The sequence below is a fragment of the Mugil cephalus genome, chromosome 16 (assembly GCF_022458985.1).
Source record: "Mugil cephalus isolate CIBA_MC_2020 chromosome 16, CIBA_Mcephalus_1.1, whole genome shotgun sequence".
In the NCBI taxonomy this organism is placed as follows: domain Eukaryota; kingdom Metazoa; phylum Chordata; class Actinopteri; order Mugiliformes; family Mugilidae; genus Mugil; species Mugil cephalus.
In genome coordinates, this window is record NC_061785.1 from 12,768,857 (window position 1) to 12,793,310 (window position 24,454).

General features: G+C 41.4%; 2 protein-coding genes across 3 annotated transcripts; both read left to right on the forward strand.

Moving 5' to 3' along the window:
* The first annotated feature begins 4,647 nt into the window (after positions 1 to 4,647).
* LOC125022227 (SUN domain-containing protein 3-like) lies at positions 4,648 to 7,214 on the forward strand. Its single transcript, XM_047608681.1, has 9 exons — positions 4,648 to 4,969; positions 5,130 to 5,220; positions 5,299 to 5,501; positions 5,595 to 5,663; positions 5,793 to 5,915; positions 6,029 to 6,150; positions 6,257 to 6,430; positions 6,517 to 6,606; positions 6,695 to 7,214. The coding sequence occupies exons 2-9, from the start codon at positions 5,132 to 5,134 to the stop codon at positions 6,806 to 6,808; spliced, it is 984 nt and encodes a 327-aa protein (XP_047464637.1). The 5' UTR covers positions 4,648 to 4,969; positions 5,130 to 5,131; the 3' UTR covers positions 6,809 to 7,214.
* Positions 7,215 to 11,326: 4,112 nt separating this feature from the next.
* Positions 11,327 to 24,336, forward strand: LOC125022226 (protein FAM171A2). 2 transcript variants are annotated; one of them, XM_047608679.1, is made up of 8 exons: positions 11,327 to 11,563; positions 15,946 to 16,173; positions 17,078 to 17,170; positions 17,762 to 17,920; positions 19,204 to 19,383; positions 19,579 to 19,692; positions 20,156 to 20,303; positions 20,429 to 24,336. In XM_047608679.1, exons 1-8 carry the CDS (start codon positions 11,476 to 11,478, stop codon positions 21,921 to 21,923), a joined length of 2,505 nt encoding a protein of 834 aa, XP_047464635.1. In that variant the 5' UTR covers positions 11,327 to 11,475; the 3' UTR covers positions 21,924 to 24,336. The 2 variants fall into 2 exon arrangements, with proteins under 2 accessions (XP_047464635.1, XP_047464636.1); XM_047608680.1 differs by having other exon boundaries at positions 20,156 to 20,282.
* Positions 24,337 to 24,454: the final 118 nt, after the last annotated feature.

The window sequence follows — 24,454 nt, forward strand, 5'->3', positions numbered from 1 at the left end:
GTCTCTGAAGAACCGACTGCTGCTTCTCCCTGGTCCATTTATCTCAACTTCAACATTCCAGCATTGCATTTCACTGGGGGGTTCTCTCTCTTGCCACTTATCTCTAACTCACTGATTAATTTGGAGGCCACCTAACTTGACTTTGAAACCTTTGAGGAGAATTAACCCACTGTGCACGTCTTCCCTTCATTAGTTCTCCTGTCCTGTGCCTGACCTAAATGTAATAAAGGACGGGCACTCACCGTCTCCTCACAGCTCCGCTGATCTGCCACCTCCTCAGAACTTTCACCAAAATGTGTGAAACGCGACCCTGAGAATCAAAGACTGGAGCAGCTCTCAGTTGCCCTCACTCTGCTCCCACCGTCTGGTTCTCAGGGACATGCTTGCCCTGCAATTAATCAGCCATAATTGATGTCGTTCATTTCTGTGCCCACAGCTAAAAGGTGACAAAAATAACTGTAAAATTTGGCTCCCAGTCAGCATATGATGGGAGGAGAATGAAATTACATCGCTGCAAGACAGACAGACAAATAGATAGATAGATAGATAGATAGATAGATAGATAGATAGATAGATAGATAGATAGATAGATAGATAGATAGATAGATAGATAGTATAGTGAGGTAGAAATGTATAAAAGGTATATATAATACATATAGGTTGAAAACATATATATTAGAATATATATAAGGTAATAATAAATATGAGATTCATTTGGTGTATAAGTAAATATAATCCTGATGTTACATGCAAAGATATAGAACAATATGCATATTAAATAAACATACAAGATAAATACACAAGACACAGAAATTATCTGTAAAAATATCTTTAGATGCTTAAATAATATGATATATAAGTTATGAGACATATAAACTCTATAATATATACAGTAATAGTGCATCTTGAGACGTTTTAAATTTCACTAGTACGTTCCATCAATACATTTGTTGGGTCAAAATAAGACACTTACATTGACCCAGTATTTCATCAGTGCTATACGGAGGCTTAAACTGACTGGGTGATTTTATATGTGGCCAAAAAAAATCAAGCGTTTCTTCAGACTCTTTTTTTCCCCTCCAGATTCATCATTCCCACTGAAAACACTTCAGGCAGGAATCTATAGGAAAGTTCACATCAAAGTTAACAAGTAGCAAACAAATCACATCAAAAAGGATGAATATATATATATATATATATAGTTATACAACCAAAAAAATATTATTTTATCTTGAAGAAGGCAAAAGAAATAATTGGTATAAAGTCAGTATTTGTGTTGTCTTAAAGGCGTCATGACTACTGGTCAACAGAGCTAAGATGATATGTCAAAGGTGTGTTGTATTGTGTGGCAGAGCTAAACCGAATGAAAACCTGTGAAACTGTCCGTTATTCTGCTGTACAAACATACACATACCCTACACTGACTTTTTAGGAAATCTGAGAAATAGGACGCAAATAGACTCTTTTATCGTCCGATTTGCTAATATATTAAGAGCTGAGCTCATGGTTAAAATAAAGTTCTGGCAGACGTGTTTTTTTCCAGCACAGAAAAACCATAAATAAAGATTATTTACCGATTTCACTGAGTTATTATGTTTATGGAAAATTTTCTGGACATTTTCTGTTTTTTTTTTTTTTTTTTTAATCTCTAAGTTAATAAATTATAAGAATCAGCATCAAAGCCACTCTGGTAGAAAGCAGTCAGGTTGGGCAACTTTAATCTGACTTGACAGATGTTCTCCAGCTAATCCTGATGTCTGTAAGGAGACTGCTTCGTGGAAAGCCCTCTGTATTGCTGCCCGAGCGAGGACACATGAATGCCAACCTTTCATAAGCCATTCCTTATGCTCACCAGACTCGTGATCCTCATCAGACTCTTCAGAGGCAGACCTGCACCCTGATTGTGGTGGTAAAATGAAGGGCTGGCAAAAGCAGCTCCAGAATTTATAAGACAGTGTCTGTATGTGTTGATTTGTAAATGCAATAGAATGTATGAGATAATTTTGGGCAAGTTTCCTCAACGGGTCCATCAATTTGTCTGGGAATTTGTAAATTCCACTAGTACGATAGAGACTTAAATCCAGCTAAATGTAGAGGGATGCTTTGTGCTGTAAGTATGATATCACCAAGTCATGGCATGTTTTAAATTACTGCTGCATGACCAAATACACATGTGACATGTACAGTTTTCTCCCTTCGTTCTCAAACACGCGCCTCTTTTCTGCGACCTATTGCTAATGTTTTGGAACTTGAGGAGCTTTCGGGGACGTCAGATGACTGTATTGGAAGAATAAAGCATGCAGGGGGACCTCCGGGCGGACAACAGCTGATTATCCATGGAGGGAGTTTCCAAAATCCTCCTGTCCTCTGCCCCGCTTTGCTGATTGAAAGGTGCCTCCTGGTCAGAGCGCAGATAAAGGTCATGTACAGACATGACTTTAATTATACGCCCTCACGTCTGTTTGAAAATCTGTCTGCAGCAGCTTTAATCTGATTTAATATGTTCCGTGCAGCAGCTGGCTAACGTCCAGTATTTTCTTTATGAGGTAATTAAAAAGACATTAAGAATATTAAGAAGATAAGAATGTTATAGGGAACAAATTAGATTAACCCCGAGCAACCTAAAGACAATGACTCTTAAGGACGTGTTTGTTCGTTTTAGAAAGTGACCGATGTGTGTGCTCAGAGGACGATGGAATTTCACCTTTAGGTTAAGAAAAGAAACTTAGAAATGTGTTACTGAGTGGCTTTCTATTGACGTAACTGTCATAAATGCTAAAGTTATGGGTTTCCAAAACAAACAAATACACTCTAATGTAACAGTCCTGCACTAAATCTTATCTTTGACTGTTATATGACGAAGTATTTGCTAGTGTACCTAATGAACTGGCAAATATGTGCATGTTCATGCAGTGGAGGCGTCATTAAGTACCACTTAATGACTACTTAATACTACTCTTCCTCTTTCAGGTACATTTGGTTGCTAAGTGTTACATCCTGGGTAATGATCATTGTCGCCTCATTAGATAGTACACCACTCATCAGTCATTATCAGTTATTATTGATCAGTGTAGGTGACGGCATTAAATTCATTGTGGTAAGTGTCTTTTGTTATTTTTTACAGACAAAATATTCTTTAAAAGTCTTTACTTTCCCCTCTGTGCTGTCATTAATTTTCATAAATGAAAAAAAAAATAAAATGTGAAAGTGTCAGTCTGCTGCCTAATTCTTACTGCAAAGCAGTGGCGAATTTGGTTTAGAAATTCTGGTGGGGCCATCCAGGCAAATCTTATAATGCAATCCAGATCATAATCAATACCCTCACAACAAAACACAGTAGCAAGTGAGAGAGGGGACGGCAGCACCCGGTAACGGGTTATGACAAAATTGCAACTGAATAATGCCATCACACAAACAATGCACCATTCATTGCGTGAACGGCGCACACCCAGTACACAGCAATCAATATACAAAGTCACTACACGCAATATTCCACAGCCAAACAGACATTTTGTTCATTAAATGTGGACGTTTCATTGGGAACAAAGTTTATTGCTCGTTAACTTTTGCGCAACAACATTTTTGACACAGGAAAACTTATAAAAGCTGAATCCTCATCTGCACAGCAGCGCCCTCTGATGGGGTCGTGCCCCATCAGCCCCCTACCGCAAAGACGCCACTGCTGCAAAGTAGCTAATTCAACAACAACTGTTTATTTTAAAAGTATAGTTGAAAACTGCATCTCTGCAGAAGACTGCCTGAGCATTGCAGAGAAGGAAAATGCTCAGACAAACCTTCACTAAATAAGCAGTTGAGAAAAAACTATGACCTGAGAAAGTAATTTGTATGAAATGCAATATAGTTCTTTTTAGTAAAGACTGACGATATTCCTCCATCTCACATTTTTAGGCACATACAATTCCGACATATGTTGGTAGGGGTTTTGGATCCATCGCATTGGTTCCCCAAAAAGCAGAACTCCTTGAAAAAATTCTTAAGAGTTAAGGAAAAGGACATGAGGCAGCCATCTATTACTCCATGTTGATTCAGTCCCTCGGTAATGGGTCCATTTTAGCTCTGCAGAAGACATGGGAAAGGGATCTGAATGGGACATTCAATGAAGCGGACTGGAATAAAAGTGAAAATGTTAGCGATGCAAATCTGAGGAAGGTCACGTGATTCATGTTTTATGGTCCTGTGACAAAGTCCAACAATTCTGGGCCAATATTTGTGATAATCTGTGTGAGATTCAGATCTGACCGGACAGGATGACCATATCACAAACTTATGGTGGGGGGGGGGGACAGAGGAGGGTGTGCAAGAGTGGGCTGTGGCGATGGCACGAGTTGCAGCGTTTGAAAAAATGTCATACAAACAAGTGGATCTTTATGAAGCAAATGGGGCAAATATTTCGGGTTGCTGTTGTTCTAATTGGTACTACTGTTGAAATAATGAAAATTGTAAGGAAGGGACTTATGATGTCTAAGATGGTTTCATTATTATTAAGTTATTAATTACATGAGAATAACTAAAAACCAGCTGAGTTGTCTCATTTGCATATAGAATGTTGGGAGGTTCTGTTAGAATCTTTGGTCACAGACGCACAGTCCAGAGAATCTGAGAATCAGAATTCCCCCTCGGCAACACTTTGTTTACAGCTTTCAGGAGTTCAGAAGGACCTCGGATACAGCCATTAACCTTAGAGTTTAGCCTTTGTTGTTCAGGTTTTCGAGGAGATAACCCCAGATTTTGTTTTGATTTTCAGGTTTTCGAGGAAATAACCCCAGAGTTTGTTTTGGTTTTCAGGTTTTCGAGGAAATAACCTCAGAGATTCTGTTTCATTTTTCAGATTTTCCCAGGATATTACATTAACCCCACTTGTTTTTCAGGTAATTAACCTCTTTACTTTCTCAGCTTTTAAAAATAATTCTTCGTGACTAATTCACGCCTGACACCGTCAAATTAAGAGGTAAGTGGCAGCGGTAGCGTCTCCAACGCACCTTGCACCTGCGATAAGTTTGTGTGTTCAGATTTGACACGGCCTCACTTACTAGGCCAGTATTTGAGATTGTGTATCCTCTAGTTGTGCATTGTGTTCATGTTTTTTTTTACTTTCCACCATTTTCCAGTCATGCCACGAAGAAGTCTCCGCCTGCGGGAAGCGGGGTATTACACTGGAGACAGGTCTCCAGTTGTCTCCTACAAGGAGAATTTACAGAGGTAAGATGCCGTGTCATTTCCACACTACGACGCACACCAACACTTTAGCCTTTTCTAACCTCTGTTGTGTTTTTGCAGGGTATTTTACGGCAAGAGGAGGAGGCGTAGTGGTCCCCACAATGAAAACATTGTAGAGGACAACCACTGTGTGGCCAATGATAGTCGCACAGCTGATCGTTTGACTGTTGGGACTCAGGTCTCCTGGCCGTGTGTCCATGATAGCGGGAGCCATCAACCAACAACAAATGGGACACAGGGGACTGGGGTCAAGTTAACCAGACGTAAGGACTCTTCACAAGAGGAAGATCAATTAGTTTCAGGTGTACTTGTATTTTCTGGACATGTTCTAAACGCCCTCTTTTTTGTCTCCGCAGTCCCAACAGTGTGCGGCTTTTCTGCAAAAAAAATCGGCATCTTCCTCCTCATGTTTCTGCTGTCCTGTGGTGAGTGACCTGAGACTTCCTGCTGCTAACAATCATCTCTAACGCATGAGTAAAATAGAGGACAAATGGTTTTATACTCGTCTTTGAGATGTTCCTTATTATAAAAGTCTAATTTGTTCTCTTCCTCAGGGTTTATACTAACGAATCTTAAATTAAGAGTGACCCACCAGGAGTTGCTGTCCCTCAAACAGCAGTTGGACATGTTTGTTCCTCTGGCGGACATGATACCAAACTTTGCCTTGGAATCTCAAGGTGGGTGATTCTCACTGTCTCCATCTTTGTGACTCACTCTGTGTTTTAATGTGGAACTTGTTTACGGGTTGATTTCTAACTTTCCATGTGTGTCCTCTTGTTTGTGTGAGCAGGCGCCAGAGTGATCCAACATTTATCCTCGCAGTCATATTGGCCTGGAGAAGACCCAGGCTTAATATGGAGATGGATGTTCAACTGCTGGTGCTCACCGACGGCCCAGAGAAGAGTGATTCAGGTAGAGGTTACACAGCCAGTGTTATAGCAGTTACACTTAAACAACATGGGCCAAATTTGTGGTTTGAGAACTGTGGAGACTAAAGTATGTAATCTTCTCCCCTCAGGGAGACTCAGCTTTACGTCCGGGTCAGTGCTGGTGCTTTGCAGGTGAACAGGGACATTTAGTTGTCTCCCTGTCTCATCCGGTCTCTGTCACTCACGTGACCCTGGGCCACATTTCCAAAAGCCAGTCCCCTGATGGAAACATTGAAAGTGCACCGAGGGAGTTCTCTATATACGTAAGTGCTGAAAATACCGCCCTGTTATTAATTCTGCCATGCACTATGAGCTGTTGAGCTGATCCTCTCTGTCTCTTAACTTTCAGGGATCGATGAGCAAAGATGAGGCAGGAACCTATCTGGGAACACTGGTCTATGATCCGGACGGAGCCAGATTTCAGACCTTTAGTCTTTCTGTGCGTGTTTCATTTTGCCGCTACAACGGCTGCTTTAATTGAACCAGGTGCGTCACGATGTATGATATCTGCTTCTCTCATTTTCCAGAATCCAGACAACAGTGTTTTCAGATATGTGAAGCTACAGACTGAGACCAACTGGGGAAACGTGGACTACACCTGCCTCTACAGCTTCAGGGTTCATGGAGAACTCCCTCCCTAACTGTGCCTTAACTTAAAGGATAACTTATTTAATTTTTAAACCTGGGCCTTTCCCTCAGTGTATTTGAGTGTGAAACACTTAATGTTCTAGCTCAGTAACAGATTGATCAGTATCAGTCATCTAGACTCAGGCACAGTTGGACAGTTGTTTATTCCCGGTGCGTCTCATTTCTGTCCGTCCACAGGGCCGGCCTCAAGCAGATGGGTCCACCCCATAGGAGCCTGGTTCTGCTCTAGGTTTCTTCCTGTTAAAAGGGAGTTTTTCCTTGCCACCGTCGCCTTAGTGCTTGCTCCGGGGGGTTCAGGCTCTTTTAAGTGTCTTTAGTTTTGAGTTTTATGTTATTTATATTTTTATATTTTGCACAACTAAAGACTAAAGTGGACAGAACTTAATTTCACTTAAATGTGAGTGAACTAAATTCACCTGATGTTAAATTCATTTAAATGATAATGAATTAAAACAAAGATAATAAAATAAACTAAATAACTGAAATTTAAATTTGAATGAAATATAAGCGAAATGAATTAAGCTTAATTGAACTAAGCACAATCTAACTTAACTCTTAAGTTAGTTAATTATAAATAAGGCCCAGAAGTTATCCTTCATGTAAAATAACACTGTCTTTACTAAATTAATTAAATAAATAAAAATCTGTATATTAAAAAACTATTTCCTCTCTTTTCTTTATAAGTGTGTCCATCCATCTTGCTGAAGCACATATTACACTCTCTACAGACTATCTCTACAGGTGGAAGTGATTTGAAAATATTATTGTTCAGAACATAGGGTTTAGTTTTATATCACAAAGTGGACTCCTGCTGTTATTGCAGTTTATGAACGAATGCCCTTATCGCCGTTATTGGGGAAACACAGAAATTGCCAAGCTTCATTAAGTCGTCCAGTAATATTATTTGACCTTATTCATTATTTATGACGACACAAAACTTCAGAATGCTTCACTGTGGCTTTGTGAACAGCAGTTTATTTGTATATTTAATTTGAAACTTTTAATTGCATCATATTTTCAATTTCAATTTTCAATTTCTTATCAGTGTTTTTCATCAGGAAGAGCAAAGGTTTATTACTGTTAGTTTTTAAAGCATCGTCATTGTGTTTTTTTTTTTGTTTTTTGTTTTTTTGTGTTGCCGTATCATATCCTTTGCGTTTGAGTTCAGGAAGACTTTTAGAAACTCTACGTCCCGACAGGAGACTCCGTCTATAAGCTACGGCGGCCACACAGGCAGGAGGAGTTTACATTTCTCTAATGAATATCGAATCCCGCTAGCTTCTTCTTCTTCTTCTTTTTTTCTTTTCAGCTGACAGTAAATCCTCGCACACCTCTCCGCTTTGCCAGAAGTAAAATCCTTGCTCAAGATGAATTTTTAATTTGAACAGTAAAAATGATAAATATGACAAGCAGCTGCTGCTGCTGCTGGTGCTGCTGAGGGAAACGAGGCAGAGAGAAACCTGGATCGATGGGAAAAATCTGGAAAACGCTAAACACTAAAATCCAGCTCTAATATGAGAAACAGACGGAGGCTTGTGGGCACTGAGCTGCTATAACCGAGCTGCTTCACTGCTTATGGCAGATAGGTGCTGTTTGGGACAGTGCTGTAGATTATAGATATAAATATTTTATTCATTTTATTATGAAGGAAAGTGTCCTAAATATTTAAGATGTATCATTTAGCTCACAGTCCCTGCTCTGAAACGCTACACTTTATAATGAAACCTGATGATTCAAATTATTCTGTTATGCGACCTGTGCCTCATCTGTGTCCTAGACGTACTCGTTGATGGACTTTTTAATGCGCTCTTTAAAGTGACTTATGTGTTTAAGTAACAGCACTGAACAAAAATACTTCACTCTTTTGCGCAGATGTCTTGAAAAATACATTAGAGCAGGCTGAGAGTAGTGGGTGCACATTTTAAATAGTTAAATGTGTGCATAATAACGCTCAGTTTTGAATAATAAAGTTTAATTCTAAGGAGCAAACGGCACCTAATCAGCGGAATGACTCGTCAGCTCATAAACAATTGTCTGCACGAAAAAAGTCACAGGGTTTAGATTCAAAATATCAGCAGCAGCAGGAAAGAAGTAACGGTTGGTATGTAGACTGAAGAATCATTTGATTATTTAAGAAAATAACTGATAAGTTATTAAATAAGTGAAGGAAGTAATCATTGGTCGGCTTAATATAAAGTATGAAGGATGGGGACCTTGACTTGTTGCAGCTTATATCTACTTCAGAGGTTAAAGTACGAAAAAATGCGAAACGCTTTCTGATTTTCCTTCACAAGAAACTCAAAATATTTGTCACAGGGGAGTTGTTCGCGCAGCTTTAATGAAAAGATAATGGACAAAAACACTGAACAATGAAATCGTTCAGTGTTTAAAAAAAAAACTAACAAACGAACCAAAAACAATCATTGTAGCTTTGTTTGTCTGATCCCAAGGCTACAATGCATACGGACGGTTTTCTGAGAGACCATTTTTGACCAATTACCTAAATGTAGATGAAAAAGCATTAAATTGGATCTAAGGACAGAGACCTCTTATTCAGAGAACAAAACAAAATAAAAAAAACAGCAAATTTCCATGGAGAGATTAATTAAATAATAATCATTAATTGACTATAATAAAGGCTTGTTACAGTTTTTCTGTTTTTTTGTGAGATCAAAATGACATCAATATAGACAAAAAGGTCTTAAATCTGATTTGCTGTGGACTCTTACTTCAAAGTCAGGGTCAAAAGATAGAAGAAAGAGACTTTAACACACAAAAACGGATGCCCATCATGGTTTTTTGTTTTGGTACCTCTATTTCCTGTTTTATTTTGTAATAATTTGTCTCTCCGCATTTAAGTGTATTTTACTTCCTGCCTTTGTCTCTATTTATTTCCTTGCTTGTATTTTTGTCTTTTTGGACTTGTTTTATTTTATTATAAATTTCCACTCTCTTTTGTTTGAACTCACAATGGATCACCTGCCTTTACATGGCAGCGCTCCATGTAACCACCTTAAGTCAGTCTTCATTAAACCAGACATTATTTATTTATCCAGCCCTGTTTACTTGTGTGTGTGCGTTTCCTGTTGCTGTGACAGCTGACTTCAGAGGTCCATATTTAAACGGCAGCAAACGTCACGGTGTCATATTAGTAACAGCTTTTCAGAAGAATACCAAACACCATTCACTCATAGCAGCAGGTTTCATAACTTCCTTTGACCTAAATTTAGGGATTGCATGTCTGTTGGTGAGGAAAAAAAATCTGATCAACTTGACTTGTTAATCTGATTGTGAATAAATGATAATGGCCTCATACATTGAAGAATTGATACGGCCATAACATTATGACCACCTTCCTGATATTGTGTGGGTCTCTCTTGTGCCTCCAAAGCAGTTGTGACTCATCAGAGAACGGACATGGGCCTTCTGAGGGTGGGGGCCTTTGGGGCCTATGAGTCAAAGGGGAGGGGCCTCTGTGGATCAGGCTTGTTCCAGTGCATCGATCATGAATCTAGTAAATTTGGAGGCCGCTTTGTGCTGTTCTTTAAAAGTTCTTTTTAACTGTTTTTTAAGGACATAATGTGCTGTTCTTTATATTTTTTGAGTTGTTCCTAAACCGTTTTTGTGTCTGTGTCAGGCTGCATCCTGCTACGAGTGTCATTGCTATGGGGTGGGGGCACCTGGTCCGGTCTAGGTGGGTGGTACATGTCTAAGTAACATGTACATGAATGCCAGGTCCGAAAGTTTCCCAGTAGAACACTGTATTGTCACAAGATGGTCAGTGTTATTACTTCTATTCTAGTTTTAATGTTGTGGCTGATCGGTGTATATCAGGTATGTAATTGAAAGACATAAGCTATTAAATGTCCTGAGGGACAAACGTCCTCCTTAGCTTGTCAGTGTTCTAGGACAGAGAGTAAAAGAGCTTCTCTGTCTGGGTATGGTGTCGTGGTGGATGTGGTTCAAGATGGAGCGGAGCTGCCCTCCTTATCAGCTTATCCACACCACACCACACCACACCACAGCAGCATAGAAGATGACACTGGCAACGGCACTCTGATAAAACTCCAATCTTGTACCCTTCTGGTTCTGACCTTTCTTGTACACTTCAGTTGATCGGTTCTGGACTCGGGTGGTTGCAGGCCGCTGGTGGGGCCTGGACCTCCAGAAATCCTTGATTTTGGTTCTGTTGATGAAGAAAAGTTAAAGAAAAGAAGTGACGATGACAGTGGTCACAAGGTCTATTTAAGATGGCATAATGGTTCAATAGTTCAGTGTCATAATTACAAAAAAAAAAAAAAAATAGAATTATTTGTGTCTTAAATCAAGACTTTGAGATGTTCCTCTCCGAGACGCGCAAGACGAAGACGCGTTTTTGATGATTTAAATTATGATAAGAGTAAATAAATGCGCAGGAACTCTCCGTGCAGCCTTCATCCAGAGCGGAGCCGCTGCTGTTCCTCTTGAGATCAGCAGAGGGAAGCGTGGCGCTCTCTCCCCTCCGCCTCAGACAATGAAAACAAGGCGAAGCCCTCACAGTCGCCTCGGCAGCATCTCGGCACCGCTCGCAGTTCGTCTGAGGGGGGAAACGCTCACCGCCGGCAGGGAGGACTATGGACACACGGCCGCCGATCTGGGACTAGACATGTAGCTTTCCAGGATGCCGGCCAGCTGCATCTCTCGTTTGCTCCTCTTCGCGTCGGTGTGCGCGGTTTGGGCCAAGTCCCTTCCAGATCAGGGAGCATTTGGTAAGCTCGCCATACGGGGGAGGGATGCAGCACAATGAGGAGATGGGAGTGGTTGCATTTTTATGGCTTTTGTCGTCTTCAGCCGTCGTGCAGCGCTGCGCCTTGGCTTTAGGTTCACACCTAACAGGGGGGTTAGATTTTGAGGGGAGAGTTTTGATTTGGTCCCAGCTGAATAATGCTGTTTTTCTGTTTTAATGCTGTACATTCATGTGTGTACGTGATCGGACACAGAGGCCACGCCAGTGCTCGTGCTGTGATTACTCTCCAGCACTGTACAGATGTTGCAGGATGTGATCAGAGCGCAGGCCCCAGGTCTGCTGCTCCTTCCTGCACTGTCAGGCCCGAGTAGCTGGAAGCCAGGCCTTCATGTGTGTCATTGTTGCTCTGCACGGTAGTGACAGCGAGAGCAGGATGGCCTCCGGCTCCCAAAGCAGCACACACACACGAGTCCAAAATCTATTGCAGCTGCCTTGTTCTTTAATGGTTGTGAAGAAAGGCCTTAAAGTGTCACACTGTTTACATGGTGTTGTGCACTGTAAAGGACATTATGTAATTACGTTGTATTATGCATGCCTGGAGATATTTTAAGATGCATGAATGGTCATGGGTAGAGTGGAGGATGCAGCTAAATGTATTTACTCCACCACAGTCACCTCGTCCTTCCACCGTGCTACATTTCACGGGGAAATATTGATATTCTCAATCGCTTTTATTTATTTAAATCAATAATTACTCTGCAGAATCTAATTTTACAAAAAACATGGAACCAACTCATAAAATGGGACCAAATGAAAGGACAGACAGACTATTTTCTGCATAGCGAGTTCCATTTATTTATTTATTTATTTTGTTAAAACCTGATTTAGTTTCCTCTTTTTATTGGTTTTGCTCCTCTGCTGTCAGTCATCCGGCATCTTGGCTTTGGCTTAGACCTGCAAATATTTGTTTTTAATCAATAATTTCAGATTATGTGTACAGAAAAGCTCCAGATAAATGGCCAAATCTTTATAAAGCATCAGTCTTTACCTCTGACTTTGATAACCACAGCTTTAAGGCTTGATCTCAGCCCAGAAACGTGGATTAATTTGCCTTTTTCCCACAGATTATGGGAATCACAGACTTTATTATCCCTCTAATACAAGACAAAAATAACAGTTCTAATAATGTTTTTAATGTTGCCCAACATTGATGGATACTATTAGATTATCTGTAAAGAAAAGCATACTTACCTCCAGATAAATGACCGAATCTTAATAAAGTATCACTCATTTACCTCCGGCTTTGACAACCATAGTATGAGTTAAACTTCATCGTGTTATCTCAATCCCAACAACTAATAATATCAGCTCATCTGCAAAGAAAAGCTTAAACCTCCAGATACATGAATAGATCTTAACAAAGTATCAGTCTCTTATCTCCGACTTAGTTTTATGTTAATAAATTGAAATGCTCTCCCTTTTCATTCTTCAAACCAAACTATTTAGCAATAAATTGGGAAATTATTCAGAAGATTAATCTGTGAATGATAGAAGATTATCCTTGGAGAAAGACATTGGTCTTCAACAGGGGGGAAAATCAAGGGGGTCGCAAAATCTTTGGTTGATTAGATATTTTTTATATATTTTTTAAAAATTTCCCCCCACAAATTTAACGGTGTTTAAATGCACATTGACATAAATGCAACATTTTTTACGAAAGGAATAAATGGAGGCAGAAGGCGTTACCCACATCATAAAAAAAATAATATTTGAACCCCTGTATTATTTGAATAGGTTAATACCGGATGCAAAATGAAAATAATAATGTATATTTATAAATAGCACTGGACTATAGGACACATATAGTAGGTAGGGGGTCCCTACATAATCTCTCCATCAGTTTGGTGGTCCTTGGCCTGAAAAACATTGAAGACCACTGCTTTACGATAACCCCTGGTCAATACTATGGTACGTGAGAAGAAACAGTTAGCCAAGTAATCAATAAATCGTTCTTCAGGAGATGTAAGTTTTTGAGACTCACATTTAAGGCCCTTTTATGAGAATAACAAAGATAAAAAACTGAATATTTCTCTTTCTTTCCTCTCTTTTCTAATATTTATTACAATTGATCCGTTAGTCGTTTAACGTTTGGCTGAATAACATCAGACCATCTATAAAGATGAAAAGCATAAAACCTTCAGATAAATTACCATAAATGTCCATATCTTAAAAAAGTATCAGTCTTTACCTCTGACTTTGTTTAAGATTAAGTTTTAAGGATTCATGTCCACCCGGAAAAGTACCTTCACAGCTTTGAGGTTGTTTACTCTCCTCTGAGTCCTCTGCTGAAGGGCTTGGAGCGAGAGAAAACTCTTACTGAGAGTCTCAGTGTTTCTGTCAATAGAGCTGCTTCAAGCCAGAGTTTCAAGAGGCGAGCCCAGATTGAGGAAATCCACAAGGGGGCTTTTATTGAACCAGTTATGGTAATGGAGGGCGGCATTTATCCTCACACAAAGGATATGGACACACAAACACCCACACGCACGCACAGTACGTGCTGCGTGTTATCTGAATGCAGCCTTTCCCGTTACCACTGTCACTGGTAAAGTTCTGCATCGAGGGGTTTGTTGCCGGAGGAGTTTTAGAGGACAGCGACTTGAGGAATGAGCCGAGCGAGGAAGCCCGACAACAACAACAACAACAACAACAAGCCGGCTTTTGGAGAGTCGGCGTGTATCCATGGAAACATCCCCTGGCGTGACCCACATCCGCTCCGTCCAAGAAGCAAGATGAGAGACAAAATGTTCCGGGGCTGAAAACATGAGGATGAAGGGCAGAGGCAGCCTTGCACTGGATCTGATTGGACCACAGACATCATCATCGTCCTCATAACAATAATCCATCTCTACCAGAAATGAGTCTTTGCAGATAAACAAAATATATGTGCTTAACAGTCATAGAAGGGCAGGAATTACCTGAGAATCTTCACATTTTTAGGTTCCTGTTTAGATTTCTGCATTGCTTTCATGCATTTTATTTTTGTTATCTGTGCATCTTTATGTGCCACTGTAGTTGTGCTGGCTGCACTGGATTTTTGATTTGAGGATGTGATGTGTTTTGCTGCTGCCCTGGTTGCTGTTAAGTTCCATTCTGTGTAGTCCTCGCGTGTCGGGGCATCTTCTTACATATATATTATAAGATCTAGTAGTTTAGGGCTCCTGGAGGATCCCTTTTGAGGACTCCCATTTGCATTGCATTGCCAGAGCATGTGTCTTTGCGTTGTTCCTGGCCTCATAAGTCAAACCTAAAAGTGCATGGCTGTGGATACACGGCATAACGTTTGCACATTCCTACTTGTGCGCTCATCAGTCTGTCTCCGGACCTCCTCAGTTAACCTTTCCTCGAAGTGTTCCATCTTTATTAGTATTATTATTAGTGGAAACACGTCTACCAAGCGTCACCTTGACGCATTACTAAAAAGCCTTCATCCAAAACGTCAAAAGTGAGAAGCTTCATTAAACGAGACTCAGATGCTCGAGAGACATTTGTCAACACTTTCATCATGGAAAAGGAAAAAATACGACAAGTCACTCAAAACTTTCAGAACCCCAAAAGAAGAAGACGAAGTGGTTGCACACTTATTAAAACTGGAACTGCTCCCCACAGTACCTGAGCCACTGAATATTGTGGTATAACAGTTGTTTTTGAGGAGAGGCAGATTGTTTCTGCCCATGTAGACCAATAAAACTACACCAGGCAGAATTAAATGAACACACGGATGTGTTTTTCATTCATAGATGTCACTATTCATATACATAGATATCTATAAGAATTTAAAATATGTCATCGTTATATTTGAATAAAATGTATTCGGAGAAGTTCAGTTGTATTTAGCAGATAAACAAAAGATTTATCGGCTGCTAAGAAAATAGTCTGTACATACACAATAAACCCTTTATTTCTCCACTTCATAATAATTACTCATTTTTAATACGTCTGCAGTGCCTGTGTGATGTTACTTTATGCTAATAAGGTCTCCTCTCTGTGTAGGTCATTTTGGATAAAATCCCTACGCTGCTGCCTAATGATGTCGTCCTTGTAGGACAGCCCAGGGCGAATTGATACATTGAGCCAGGAGTTAATTACTTCACAACTACAGTTTAATTACAAGAGTAAATTATAAAGTCTGGATATGACAGGACGGCAAATATGTAACTTTACTATTGATCTCATTATCCAACAGGAGCAGGCCAAGGAGAATAATTTTCAACATGAAGTTCACTTTCTTTAACTTCATCCGTTGATCTTCATAAACACGAGATAGTTTCAGCTTATTTAGTCACCATTAAACCTAAATCAATCTCTTATTGGATACCTCTCTCTCTCTTTTCATTTTTCTTTCAGAGGTGCAAATAAAAGTCCAGGTGTTTGACAACAGTGACCTGTCGCCGTTGGCCGATGCCCAGGTGGAAGTCCATGGCAATCAGACCCTCTTGGCGTCGAGCCGCGCCAGTGGCGACGGCGTCGTGAGAGTCAGCTTCCTGTACCGCACGGGAACATGGGTCATTATCACGGCCTCCAAACGAGACTACGTCACCAACTCTGTGCCCTGGCACTCCAGCCGCATCCCCTGTAAGTCGCCGCACTTCAACCGGGTTAAGATATATTCATTTCTAATTGAAGGCTATCATGAGACCTCACACCCACTTACCAGTTTATTAGGTACACCAGTGAAACCATTCTAATAGAACAGTCCTGCACTGAATTGACTCCTGTAATATTCAGTTGGTGTTGGAACAGCGTCAGAAAGGTGGTAATTCAACTGGATGGTCATTTCTGGATGATGTAGTTTGTGGTGCTGTGAAACTGGATTGAGTTAAACACTCAAGTCAAAGTAAAACGCTAAAATAATAGGAGCATTTGTCGGCACAACACGATACAATTCAGTAGGACTACAAACCACAGCCTCCAAAATGAGGCTTTAAACTCGCTCTGAATGTCATTACATTCATGGAAATTAGATTTAGTGCAGGACTGTTATATTGGATTACATTCATTTTCACCTGTGTGTCCAGTGAACTGGCAAGGGAGCGTGTACACAAAGCACTGGAGCACTGAATCGTTTTGCAGCATCATCCAAACATGCTGCTACTGTTAGATTTCATTGAGAAATGGTGAAGGAGACTGAAATTGCATGGGTTTTGGTGGAGCTTCTTGGTATCAGATATGGTAGGATTAACAGAGAGGACAGCGTCAATAACATCTGTGCATACTGTTTTTTTATTCAAGTCTGCTCATGTGGGAGTTGATCAAGTCTGAATCTGGCCTGATTGTAAGGACAAGGAGGCTTATTGTTTTGTTCCAAGTGTCTCTTATCCATAGGACCCACTGTTCTTCACTTAGGCCTCACACTTGACAATTGAGGAGCTGTTCTTGAATGTGTGAAGGTTTTTTTTTCCTGGCATAATGTTGAGTCTCTTGTGCTGTTTCACCTGTAAAATCTGCTGATTTCGTTTTTGTGACTTTCTTCACTAAGTGTACGCGTCAGTCAGCCTGTACCTCCTCGTCCAGAGGCCAGGAACACTTATTCTGTACGATGACGTCCTGCAGGTGCTGTCTGGGTCACCAGGTAAGAACAACAATATGATTTTTGTTTTATTGGACAAGCATGTTCACTTATGCTGTCGTACCTTGGATTTAGCGCTACGATTTGCAGCCCATGTTGTGGTTATTCAGGGAATTCACTCTGACACGCAGGGCGTTATTTTCTCTTCACATGCTAAATTAGTCTGTATCCAGCAGAGAGTGGTGATGGATTCACACCCTTCTCCTCCCACTCGTGTCTGTTTTGGCCTATGTTCATTTTTTACTGCTTAACACTTGAGAGACCCTGCTACTAAAACCAGAGCAGCAGTTACAGTTTTTTATGAATACAGCTCAGTCACAGCCATCTCCCCTTAACTTTGAAATTCAAATACACTCATATGTTTATACCCATGACTACTCTGAAGGACTAGTTAGGTCCTACTAGTTAGGGAGGACACCTAGACACCTATGACTACACTGAGACTACCAAAGGAAGATGCTAAGACACTTATGGCTACTCTAAAGGGGACTAGTGAAGGAGGACATCAAGACACCTACTGCTACTCTTAAGGAGACTTGTAACCCAAGGGCACAAAGACACCATCAGTTCGGTCAATGCGTGGTTCTTTTGCAGGAGCTCGTAACCAGCCGCTGGTGCAGCTCCAGAGGAAATCCATTCAGCTGCCCTCCAGTTCCAACTACACAACGCTGTCTGCTGCGCTGACCACGGCCAGGAGTCAGTATGAAATCGGCGGTTTCCCCTTTCTCTTGGGCCAAGAGACCAACAGCTCAGGTCAGTCCCAGAAAGCAGGGCTTGTGTTCAACTGCATGGTCAAAAGTGAACGAACACATTGGTTTGTGTACGTTTGCAAAGGTCCTGTATTTTAATGCTACAGGATAGAATGTTTTGTGTAATTTTTCCAAAAGCTCAATTAAAGATGAGGTGAGGTTATGGTGGCAACAAGCATGGAGGTCCAGTTCTTCCTGAGGGATCCCTAGGCATTCCAAGGCCTGTCGAGATACATATCATCCATCCACTGAATTCTAGGCCTAGGAGGCATCATCTCCAGATGCCTGAACCACCACAACTGGTTCTACTCTGAGCCCAGGCACCCTATGGAGGAACCTAATTTTGGCCATTCTTTCAGTCTCTACCCTGACTAAGTTCATGAGGGCTGAAAATTAGATCGACCGGTAAATCGAAAAGCTTTACCTTACGGCTCAGCTCCCTTTTGATAGACGATTTGATAGAGCGCCCTAACAATAACCCTAATCCCACAGAGGCCTCACTGAATCACTGAATTACCTGTCCATCTTCCGCTCCACCGAGTTGGACATGAAGCGAAGGCCTGGTCTTGGGTGATAATGAAAACTATTGTTTGTTGCTGCCTTTAAGTGCACTTGACGTATTTATTCAAGTGTCCAATAGCCCTGGGCATTGGTACTGATTTCCTGCATTGATTTAATACCAATTCCTTAAGTTTCCATTTGATTCAATATGAATGCATATAGAAAGATTTTAGCCTTGAAACAGTTTTAGTTGGTTATGAAAAGATTTTCTCGGAGCTAATGTTGTCACTGGAGATTTGTGGTATCTCCACAATACATTCCTTTAAGGTTCTCATCTTTTGCTTGTGTCCAGCTCTTCTCTGTCGTCATAATTTTTAAATCCAGTCAGCTTTCCGTCCTTATGGTGCTCTCACAGTCTCAGAGTTGTATCTGCTGTCATGTTTTGGATCACCCTCACACATGGACTAATCTCATTGCGTGGTCTTGCAAGTGAAACCAGTCTTGTAAGACCTGGAAAGAACACAGGAAAGGGATTTTTTTTTAAAAAATCCAAGGATTTATGATATATAAATTTTAAAATCAGTGTCAGTTTATTTATTTATTATTTAATTATTATTTAAGTAGTGTCCCCAAACTCAATACAATACTATGATAGCTTACGGCAATACTAATAAAGGTGATTATTTATTAGTGTCAGTGATGTTTTGTTTAGTTTAGTGTTTAGTTTGCAGAGAATGGATAAGAATGGTTGAAGCTGATATTTGTACATTTATTTTACACTTTCAGGTGCAGAAACAGGATGGACAGACTTGACAGCGCTGGCAGTGGTCAGCATTCAGCTCTTTGACAAAGATGGCGGTGCAGTCCAGGTGTCAGATCCAATCCACATCTCTGTGCCACTGCCCTCTGACACTCGGAACAGGATGGCCACAAGTATTCCTGCTTGGCTGTATCAGCCTAAGACAGGTAAGGAACTCTCCTTACATAAATCATTGATGCTGTGAAACAACTGACATGAGCTTATGTAACAACTGGCTTCCCTGGAAATAGAAACTCTGTGTTAGACCGAGGTTAGTTACTGTGCTGTATTTTAAACATTTTTATGTAAAATGTAAGGCTGTTGTTTGAAATGATGGTGAATGGTGATTTATTTTCCTCCAGGGCTCTGGGTTCGGAACGGGACGGGATACATCAAAAAGGATGGCACACAGTTTGTCTGGAACGTTGTGGTTCCTCAGATGGGATACTGGTTGGCTGCCTTTCCTTCATCTTCAGGTGCTGTAACTCATCCCACTGTTCTTCATTGTCAGTGGTGCTGTGTGCCAGCAGACCTTACAAAAACATAACAATTGATATATTTGGGTTTCACACTGAAGGGTTTATTATATTTACTTGTTATATTTAGTGTCATTTTTTAAAAACTATCCACTGCCAATAAGATCATCACTTTTTTAAATATCAGCTAACTTATCTGCTAAATGTTCTCAGGGCTTCAGACTGTGTTGGAATAGTAGATAACAAGTCCTGTATAATGAAACCCTCTAGTTCTTTTGAGGCTTCCTGGACACTAGTCACTAAAACTAGTTATAGGGCTAGGGACTTTCAGGGAAAACTTAACTTTTGTGCTATAGGCCCTATGTTGTTGCAAGAACTCCATCAGAACTTATTAATATTTATGCAGGGAAACATTTCTAACAAGACAAAAGGTATACCATTTATGCCATGAATTATCTTGCAGGTTTGGGTCTGTCTCATCCAGGCTTGAGGGACATCACTACCTACCACACCCTGTTCCTGCTCTCCATCCTGGGCTCGCTGGCGCTGTTGGTGCTCATCCTGCTCTGTGTTCTGCTCTACTACTGCAGGTGTGGGGAGCGTAGGCGCAGGTCTCGGTTTTAGGTTTCTATTTAACAGTACTGAACTTTAAAATCACTCGGTTAAGACTGTAATCCCCAAGCAGTTACCCGGTGTTTATTGCATTTCTGACCTTCGGTTTCTGCTTACCTTTTAGACGGAAGTGTTTGAAACCTCGTCGACAGCAAGGCAAACCCCACACGTCCAATCTTAATGGTGCCAAGAGAGACCAGGGCACATCCACTTCACGCCTGAATCTGATCTGTGGAGGCCATGTTGAATCTGGCCCCTCCAATGAAAAATCTGACTTATCCCCATCTCGAGACTACCAGAGTTCAAGGGAGGACCTAACTAAACACGTTCCAGCCCACATGCTGCGACATGCAAAAGGAAAAAATGCTTCAGGCTCCCAACGGGGTGAAAGCTTCCCCATGAAGGTTACACGGGCCACAGAGACCAACAACTTGGACAACCCTCTGCTGCATGAAGACTACAACCGGAGCTACAGCCCCAAGGAGGGTAAGGAGTCGGAATACCACAGACATCACAATGCCAACGACAATCGAGGATACTCCTCTGATCCACCGTCCCCACCTCGCTTCCAAGGTTATGTGCCAAGTCAGACCGACAAACCCCCAGAATATTCAGCGGCAGCAGCAGACAGCCTTGCCAGACCCACCTCCCTCAACACTCAACCAGGTCAGATCATCTTCTGCAGCTCCATCGACCAGATGAAGGAGAACATGTACCGGAGCATGGTGCCAACCCTGGTTATCCCAGCCCACTACATGCGCTTGCCGTCTGAGTTTTCTGGTAAAGATGGCAAAGACCAGAAGGAACAAGACAAAGATGGGGCACAGATGGGAGGAGGCCAGCAGCACCATCACCACCACCTCCAGAAACAAGGTCAACAGCAGCAACAAGGTGGATCCCAAGGTGGATCCCAAGGTGACGACTCCGAGGAGCCGAGCTGGGCGTCCGACTCCTCTGGTGGACCTGTCACCATCCCTGTGCTCTTTAACGACTCTACCATGGCTCAAATGAATGGAGAGCTGCAGGCTCTGACTGAGAAGAAGCTGCTGGAACTGGGTGTCAAACAGCACCCACGGGCGTGGTTCATCTCCCTAGATGGTCGGGCTAACGCGCATGTGCGCCACTCCTACATAGATGTTGGGAATGACCTTAGTGGTGGTGGATTTGGAGGTGGTTCCAGTAGCGCATCGCGAGATATCAACCTTGAACCACCTCTGGAAGCCCAAGAGCGAAAATCAGCACTTAACCGGAAGGGAAAAGATGAGCGGTGGGGGACGGGAGGACGGAAGAGCCACGGTGTCAGCAGCAGTGGGGGGAAGAGTTACTCGAAGCTAGCCTATCCCGACCACAGCGAGCCCAGCAGCAGCGAGGGACGCCCCGTCTCACCTGAAGAGAATTCTCTTACCCCTCTCCTGGATGAAGGCCCATCCTCCCGAGGGTCCACCATCCCCAGGAGAGGGCGCAGTCGTGTGAACAGCAGCCGCAGCAGCAACAGCGAGAACCGCCGCGACTCCATGACCAGCCCTGAGGACGATCCTGACGATAAAGACGAGAATAAGAAGAGCCCCTGGCAGAAGATTGAAGACAGACCTTTAATGGTCTTCCACCCCAGGAAGTGATCTTTTAGGACTTACTGAAAGCTGGACCTTCAACAGAACAGTCTCCTCAGAGGGGAGTATTTTACATCAAACATGGGAGACAACTGGTGTTTCCACTGAGAGAAAGATCACAATAAGCACAACCACTGCTTCACTAATCCATTTGGGTTGTTGTTTGACCTTTGTGTTTCTGGTGAAGTCTGATTTCTCCCATAGTCTCACTGGTTTCTGCTGAGTTGGTCTGTTGCAGACAGAACTTTGTTCATTGTGAATCACCTACCACTGAACCATCGTCTGAGCCATTGCATATACTGACTGTGGAAATAGCCATTTTATAGAGTATAATATAAGAATAGAGCACTTACAAATAATTTGATAGTTGATTGGTTGATACTTACTAAGTATTAGGAGGTAGATTTTTACAGGATAGATGGGTATTTCGGTGAATCACACATTTCCTTACTTGGACTAATTCTACACAAAGGCTCATGTAAGTATTAAAAAAATGTGAGCTTGTGTTTTCTTAACTACTCCCCTGTCCTAAACTGGGTCCAAGGATATGTTTTCTTTGATAGAATCAGTTTCCCAAAGCCTGGATAAGTAGGGAAACTATCAGTTGTGAAGATCTTTGTTTTCTTGAGCCCCTGTGAACGGATAATGCAAACTATAAAGTACAACGTGCGGCTTGCATTTTGCTCCTTCAGGGATGTACTTGATTTCCTCTTCCTCTTGTACCGTGTTCATGTGTTGTAACTTTCTTGCTCATATAGTAATGAGTTGAATTGTTGAGCATCACCTTCAAGTCTCTCTCTCATTCTTTCCGTCACTGACCTATTGCAGTGATCTACGGTACAACTCTGCCAAAAGAATGCATATCTGCCTTTCTCTTAAGACTTCATTTTTTCAACCAGAAGAGACTTGTTTAAGATTTCTGTTGTGTAAATAGATGCCCAGACATTTGGTATAGAAAGCTTGCATGCATATGAATGTATGAAATAAACAGAAGGCACCAAATGCGCCCTCCCCCCACACACACACATACTTATTTGAGCTCCTGTGTAGACGACCCTCAGTCGCCAAGAAACATGGGTAAGTCTAAACAGACGCGGCTCAGCAAAAACTCACTTTACTTGAAGACTTGCTCATAAAATATTCTACTGAGATCAACAGGGGTTTGTTAGCTGACAGGGCCTGCACCACTTCTCTCCTGTAAGTGCCTTGTTTCACATAGGATCGAGTGATTCGGCATGCTGGTCCATTTTTAAATGCAGTTAGTCGTCACCTAAACGTTGCTGCTGTCGAGTTTTGGCAGGCACTAATAAGCACACTGCATTGTGATAATAACAACAAAAACACGCGTCACTCTGGGGAGCATGCCAGCCAAAAATACTAAGAACTTTTTTTGCGGCGATTACATCCTTTCTTAATTTCTTGTATCTATCCTCTTTTTCACCAAACTTGTAAATGGTATGATGAATTATATGAGATTTTACGTGTATACGCTGTGCATGTAACATGTAGAATAGGGTGTTTTTAACAAAACCTTTTTTTTTTTGAGGATGTTTGGCACAAAATGTGACTCACAGATGCATTGAATTGAGTTGCCAAATGAACTTGGTTATATGAAGACACACTGACTTTTCCCTTCATCCAGTTCTGACAAAATTCACTTCCGGTCGTAAATGTTTACAACGATAACATACTGACCAACACGCTGCCCGCTGTTAGTAGCATCACCACTGCCTACAACGCATCAACAACTGTGAAGTTTGTCATCACGCAGAGAAACAAAACGCCCATCGGTTCTAAAAGCTTGCTCATCGTTTTAGAAACGTAACATTTTCCGTTGTTCGCGCAGAGAGTGAGGTTACACATGAAGTGAAAGCGATGGGAAGTCTTAACGGCTGTATAGAAGTCACGCGCTGAGATGTTGGTCCTTTTCACCTTGCTGTTCATAAGCCTGTGTCAGTAGCCCACAGTACAAACTGAAAAATGTGATGTTAACTCAAAGTATGAAGAATAACACAGCCATGAAGCGATTCCTGCTGAACCGTTGCGTCCACTGCTGTAAATGTTCCTTCTTTTGGACTAGATATTGAATTATTATGAGTTGTGCAATCGTGGCTTTCCTTGTTCGTTTTTTGTTTTTCATGAGAGACGTGCTTTTTTCTCTGTAGATTTTGTGAACTAGTGTTTTGGAGAGTATTCAGCCACAAGTGATTTACTGAATTCCCGAGAGGACACTTCAAACACGGCAATCCGCTTTGTTGGCTTCTGATAGTAGGACTCATGAGGTGTCGGGAGGACTGAACTGTCGGCCTTCATCCATGTGCAGTAAATCATTTGCTTCATAAACCTGGTCAGTTGTTTGTAAACTGTAAATTGATTCTTTCTGTACATGAGACAAAATAGAAATAAATTTGTTCCCACTGTCTGTCTTTTGGTGTTTTGGATTTTATTTTGAAAGATAACAGTACCTGCATATTTCCTTTAACAGAACAATGCAGACATCCCCCCTCTATTTGGCCACATAATCACAGCAAAAATCATAT